The sequence below is a fragment of the Mastigoproctus giganteus genome, chromosome 3 (assembly GCF_048544385.1).
Source record: "Mastigoproctus giganteus isolate SK-2022 chromosome 3, ASM4854438v1, whole genome shotgun sequence".
Lineage (NCBI taxonomy): Eukaryota > Metazoa > Arthropoda > Arachnida > Uropygi > Thelyphonidae > Mastigoproctus > Mastigoproctus giganteus.
In genome coordinates, this window is record NC_143577.1 from 207306219 (window position 1) to 207312917 (window position 6699).

Below are 6699 nucleotides of genomic sequence, written 5' to 3' on the forward strand. Positions count from 1 at the left end.
CCATGGATCTCATTTTCATTCATTTCTTTTTCATCCCTTTATCATTTTATCATATTTGCTATTATTCTACAGATCATGCAGTTCTACATATCTACAAGAATTTACATTTCATATCAGCTGTCAGTACAATTAAATATTTGTAAACTTCAGGAAAACTAACTGAAGTAAATTATTTTCTGATCTTTGAACCATTGATTTATCACTTCTTCCCTGTCTTATCTAATGATAAACTTCATTTGTGATAACTTGTTTTACTCAATTAAAATAATTATTCTTAACAAGACTCCCTGTATACTTGTGCTACAAGCACCAGATTTCCTGTGCTATTTGGTCCTTCTCTCATTAAAAAAATTCTCACACTTCACACTCTTAAAAAAATAATAATAATACTGAGCTTCTGCAGCACTGGCTTCTTTGTAAACAATTCCACAAGCAAAGATGTAAATTTCTCATCTACAGATAGTATAATATATATCTTAAATCTATTGAAGACAGTTTCCTACTAAGTGGTGTAGTATTTTTTAAGTGTTATACCTGTATCTTATCTGACTGCAAAATAAAGAAATCACTGTTTGATAGATTCCTAAAGTCCTTAAACCATCTTCAAAGCCTTCACCATACAGTTTGCTTCAGTTGTATCCATTCCTCAGTCTCAAATTCCTTCCTCTTCAAACTCTGTTTCTATAGTCATTATCCCAGCCAATGCTGTCCTTTGCACATCTGAAAGGAAATGAGCAGGTATGCTATCCTGCTGGAAGATGATCTCTGATTTAAGGTAGGAAACCTGTTACAGTCACTCTGAAGGAAAAAGATTAACACACTTCTCATTTCTAATTGCCATGTCTCAGTACTTTGTTGAATGTTTCATTGAACCAGAAGCAGTATAAGTACATTCACTCCCATTTCTCACTGTAGTGGTCGAAACAACAACTGAGTTGCTACTGTCAACCACAAAGTATTATTGCCAGGTATGATCAAGTCTTGAGCCATGTCTGCACTGCTTATTCTTTATTGGATAATATCATGTTAGATAAAGAACAGTCATGACTGCTATTCAAATGTACGTGATAATTGAGTTAAATTTGACTTACCCAGTATGTTGTAATATCTTTTATTATAATTCTCATACCTTACAGATCTTTATAATTACCTTATTTATGTAATAAGATTGTTTTGGTTTTTAGGAGCATTAGCAATTAAGACCATATTGCTCCGGGATATGCGGTGGTCATTCTCTGACCTTTCTGCATCCTCCGTATTTGGTGGTGACGGGCTCGAACCCCGGTCTAATAAAGAAGCATGTGCTATGCACTGCTGCTCCTTCCCACCTGGCTATGGAGGCGCCTTATTTATGTAATAATCTCTAATAATAGTTCACTGCAAACTGTTCTATCTATTGTTTCTCACGTGGCGACTGAACTATCATTACTCCCAGTGATAGAACTGACTGGATGTCTTCTGTGCTTTCAAAATAATTCTCATATATAATCAACCATTGCCTTCCTGGTCTTATTTTCATTACAGGCAGCTTCTGTTATCTGTCACAGAGGAATTTAGCAAAGAATTATATCTTACAGCTTACTTCACATTGTGAAGGCTGCTTCACTCACTTCAGGTACAACTGCCATCTACATTATGTACTTGTTCAACCTTAATTCACTCCTTGCCATAATTTTTTTTTGCATGAAACCATAAATGTTTCTAATCTAAACAGCATAATCACTTTACTTTTCCCCTCAAACTTGCATCTGGTACAAGAGAGGAAATTTCTGGATTTGACCTCACTGCTTGCTCAAGAAAAGAGTATTCATTATTGCAATTGTAACTCCACAATTGTAATTATTAATTTCCATTAAGATATAACTCAAAATTAATCATACCAAAACTCCAATAAACTGATTTGTTCTATCCACATAATATTTCATAATCTGTACCAGTTCCTTGATCATGTGTTTTATTATATTATAGTAAGATAGCTAAATAATTATAAATATAATTAATTGGAAATACTGGACATTAATTAGACATCGAAGAAGTAAGAGGAGGGATAATAGTGTCACCTTATGAATAAATTCATTGAATTTATGCAAATATAATGAATAATATATATATATAAAAGACGACCTCCTCTGGAAACCAGGCAAAAACCAGTTGTAATCAGCCTTCTGCACTAAGTTGGGCTCTGCTGTAGACACCTTTCCTCTTCAAAAGCATCTTGTTGGATGCATGGTGACTCTTCCTATGATGAAAGCGGGCCCCTTTCAAAATCGGCCATGTGATAGGCAATGGCATACCACTACATTATCTGATACCACAGAGACCATAACAAAACCAACTCCAAAAACTGCTGTTAAAGAAAGACCTGCAACTAGTTGGAAGGATGGGATCAGTGATTTTTTGGGCGTGACATTTTGCATTGCTGCTCGTATAGCACATGATCAATGCAGTTTCGGGGAATATACAAAGGGTACTAGGAAAGTTTTGCAATATGACGCAACAATGAATCACAGGAAGCTGCTTGTTGCTGCATGTTGAGACATGTTCATATGTGCATAGTAGCCGCCGCGCCAAGTCGATGGGCTCAGTTATTCATTAGTAGTGAGAGTGTAAAGTGCTTGCGATGGCATCGTGGTCACGAAATGAGATAAGGACAGTTTTGCGGAATAATTTCGTGCGTGGTTTAACCATAGACCAGTGCTTAGAAGAAATGACTCTTGCACTAGATGATGATTGTCCACATCGTACAACGATATTCAGGTGGTATAGAGAATTCCAAAGGGGAAATTTCACTCTGGAGGATTCTGAGAGGCCGGGAAGGCCACAAACGTCAGTTACGGAGGAAAACGTTACTGCTGTGAGGAAAATGCTTGACGAAAACAGGCGAGTGACCTACCAACAGATAGAGGATACTTTGGGCCTAAATACACCAGCAATTTGTTCGATTCTGCAAGATCATTTGCACGTGAAGAAACTTTGTTCTCTCTGGGTGCCACATCAACTGACTGAAGAGCAGATGACACGACGTGTGACTTGGTGCCGGGAGATGTTAAAAAAGTTTGATAAGGGACAATCTCGGTATGTGAACAACATCGTGACAGGTGACGAGACTTGGCTGTACTATTACGATCTGCCGACCAAGGCTCAAAACAAAGTTTGGGTCTTTGATGATGACGACACACCCGTAATTGTCAGAAAATCCCGATCTGTAAAGAAGAAAATGATAGCTGTATTTTTCAAATCGAGTGGAATTGTGGAACGTGTCGTTTTGGACACGCAGAAGACAGTCACAGCTAAGTGGTATACTGAACAATGCCTGCCTAAAGTCATTGGATCTATGAAGAACCTGCGGCCAAAGTCAAGAATGGACACCTGGTACCTCCATCACGAAAATGCTCCAGCTCACCGCGCCAAAGCCTGCACCGAATATTTGACCACGACAGGACTGAAACTTCTCGAGCACCCTCCCTAAAGTCCAGACCTTGCTCCCTGCGACTTTGCACTGTTCCCGCATGTGAAAATGAAGCTAAAAGGGAGGCGGTTTTCCAGTGATGAGGACCTTCTACGGGCTTGGGACAACGAGTGTGCTTTACTCCCTAGTGAAACTTGGCAGAACTGGTTTAAAGATTGGTTTCGGAGGATGGAGAGGTGTATTGAATGTAGAGGAAATTACTTTGAAAAAATTAAATAAACAAAGCTGTATTGCAAAACTTTCCTAGTACCCTTTGTATAGCCTCTTTGAGTTTTAAATTTTTTTTTTTTTTTGTTTCCAAATCTGATCCCACTCTGTAATTTTAAAATTTTCATTTTTAGTTCATTTGCATATGCATAAAATGATTGTTGACTTTATTATATCTGCGTATAAAACTCAACTTCCAATAAGATTTTCATGAAATTTGTATTCAGCTCTTTTAGAAAGATTGGTGAAGCCATTCTGAATTTCATTAAAATCAGAAAAATAGAAATTTGGCATTTATTATTTTATGTATTTTTTTTAATACATTAAGCCTATCCATATACTGTAATTGTAGCTCGTAGCTGGAGCAATGGACATTGTTGCCGTGCAGTGATTTGGAGAAATGAATGAGCAATATGGTGGACCGAAAAGAAATATATTATGAGTTTAACCACCACATATATGAAGGTTGTTGATTTTTGAAGAGCTCCTTTTTTTGTTATCAGTTTACTAAATATATGAATCATTACTATTTGTAATGTATCAGAAATGTGAATTGCATATTATAATTCAATTGTTATTAAAATCCAGGAAGAAATAAGTATAGTATATATAAAATCAAAGAAATATGTGTTGCTCAGTTTTTATGTTTAAAAAACTGGAAAGCACTTTAAACAGTACTTTTGTAACTATTACGTGAATGAATATTATCATGAGGAATATGCAGTAAAAGTGGAAACAATTATTTTTATTCAGTCGATTCTGGTTATTTGGGACACATCAGGACTAGTGCATTTTGGCCCGATTAAGCGGCTGCCCCAATTATTCGAAGTTTTGCGTAAATATTTAAAAATACAAATGGACCCCACTTTACAATTGGTTCACTATACAATCATATCACGTTACGATGGACTCACCATAGTAAAGTACCATTCTCTATACAATGTGTAGTAAGTGCCGGTCATTGTGATCATGTATGTGAATTGAATTTTAATTCTATTAAACAGAATTCTAATTAGTGAAAATAGGAGGAATATTATCCACAGGCTATAAAAGTCAAGCTATATTAAGCACAAATTTACCCTTTATTACATTACCAATTAAAAAATTAAATGATATGTGAAAATCGGAAGAATAATTAATATGTACTGTAATATGTACATACTAACTAGTTGATATTTCTGTTCACTGACATTTGTGGGTGGGGGGTTAAAATTTAAAACAGTAAAAAGATAAGCAATCAGTAACAAAGAACACAGCACAGAAATTGCAAGTAACACGATATGCACAAGTGAGAATGGAGTAACAAGTTACGAAGCTTTAAAAATAGGAATGAAGAGAAGATTCTGAAAATTATTTTTTTTTATAAGTGAAGATTTCATGAAAGTGTAAACACATTTCACCTTAATAACGCACAGAATTCCAGCTGTCGGTATTATCGCAAATTAAATAAGATCAAGTTTACTATCCGTTTATGAAAGATTGCACTAACAGAAAAGCCCAATAAACAGGTGACTGCTAATTGTTTTTATGGTTGTGACCTCCAGAAATCCAACCAAACCACGTGGTACGGTCGGAAACAATTGTAGGGTAATCTCCAGTGCTGCGGTCTCCTACCCCAATTAAACGGCATGTTGTCCAAATTAAGCAAAGTAAACCCTGGCTGTTTTCTTGATTGGGTTCTGTTTTTAAGATTTGTCCCAAATAAACGGCTGCCCCGATTAACTAGTGGCCCAAATAACCAGAATCCACTGTATATTATTAATTAGTTAGTAAGATGCATTAAGGGCTTATGCCTCAGGCTGCAAGAGAATTAGACTACGTACAAGTTAGTGCAAATGCATCATATTAGTACACAGCCAAACTCTGAATTAGCAAATTTTTGCAAAGGCAGCTTCGTTTAAGTTATATCTCATATTGTGAATACCTTCACGATGAGTTGCCATGATATTGCACTACTTCGAATAAGTAACACTTCACCAAAGGAGAAGACTATTGTTACTTATTCTTAGCAGATATCACCACCTAGACTACACCGTTTCAGGGCTATTTTGCCCTTCTTCGGTAGGTGGGTAACGATGCCACCCTTGCAAAAATTTGCTAATTCAGAGTTTGGCTGTGTACTAATATGATGCATTAGTTAGTAATTAATTGGTTATTTATTTTTCATTCAGTTAATCACAGAAAAAGAAAGATTCAATTAATTTCTTTATAACAATAAGAAAGTAATTGGGAGTTACTTTCAGGTTAGGAATGATTGTGCTTTAATACTAGTCATAGATTGAATTGGAAAGACAATAAATAGAATAGTGCAAATTTCAGATTTCAGTGGTGCAATAAGTTCTGAGTTTATATTAGCAATATTTATTTTATCAGTCATAAAATCAACCAGAGTGGATGTCTATACTTTGGATTATTTTGTTTAATCTAATAAAATATGAAAAAGCAGTAGCAGTACACTTAATTTTAAACAATTATGCTAGTATTATGTTTAATGAAATTTACACTTTATTCATTTTTTCCATTAATTCATTTTTTGTCTCTGAAGGAACTCCCATCAAACAGTGATATTCAGCAACTTGTGACAAACCTGAAGACAATTAAGGATTTAACACAGTTATGTCAATATATATATACAGATGATATACCTGGACTTCACCTTTCATCATCATCCAAAGCAAGAAAGCTGTTTGGAAAGAAAGTGGTTCATGCTGTAAGGACTATCAGATGCTTATTGAAGCAAGAACTTCAGAAACATGCTATAGATTTGATTCAGTTTGCATCATCTCACTAGCCTAGGAATACTATTTATAAATGTATATACTTTTTTTTTTTTTTGTTACAAAGGGTAGTCAAAAAGTCATACAAATGGAATGTAATGCATAAGATTGAGGAATTTATTTTTGCATATTTTATTTGTTTAGTTTGTGTCTGCCTCTTCTAATTATTTATCTGACCTCTATGTTTAACTCTAACATAACATAATGCTCTCCACCTTTAAAAAACTAGGTGGTAATAACTTAATC

At 35.2% G+C, this 6699-nt stretch overlaps 1 protein-coding gene across 1 annotated transcript in view; it reads left to right on the forward strand.

Moving 5' to 3' along the window:
• The window catches only part of LOC150088631 (uncharacterized), a 178780-nt gene extending 172313 nt beyond the window's left edge, over positions 1-6467 (forward strand). Inside the window, exon 16 of the mRNA XM_090370272.1 lies at positions 6222-6467. Within this exon, the coding sequence (XP_090226398.1) occupies positions 6222-6467 (246 nt within the window). The remainder of the gene's footprint in view (positions 1-6221) is intronic.
• Positions 6468-6699: the final 232 nt, after the last annotated feature.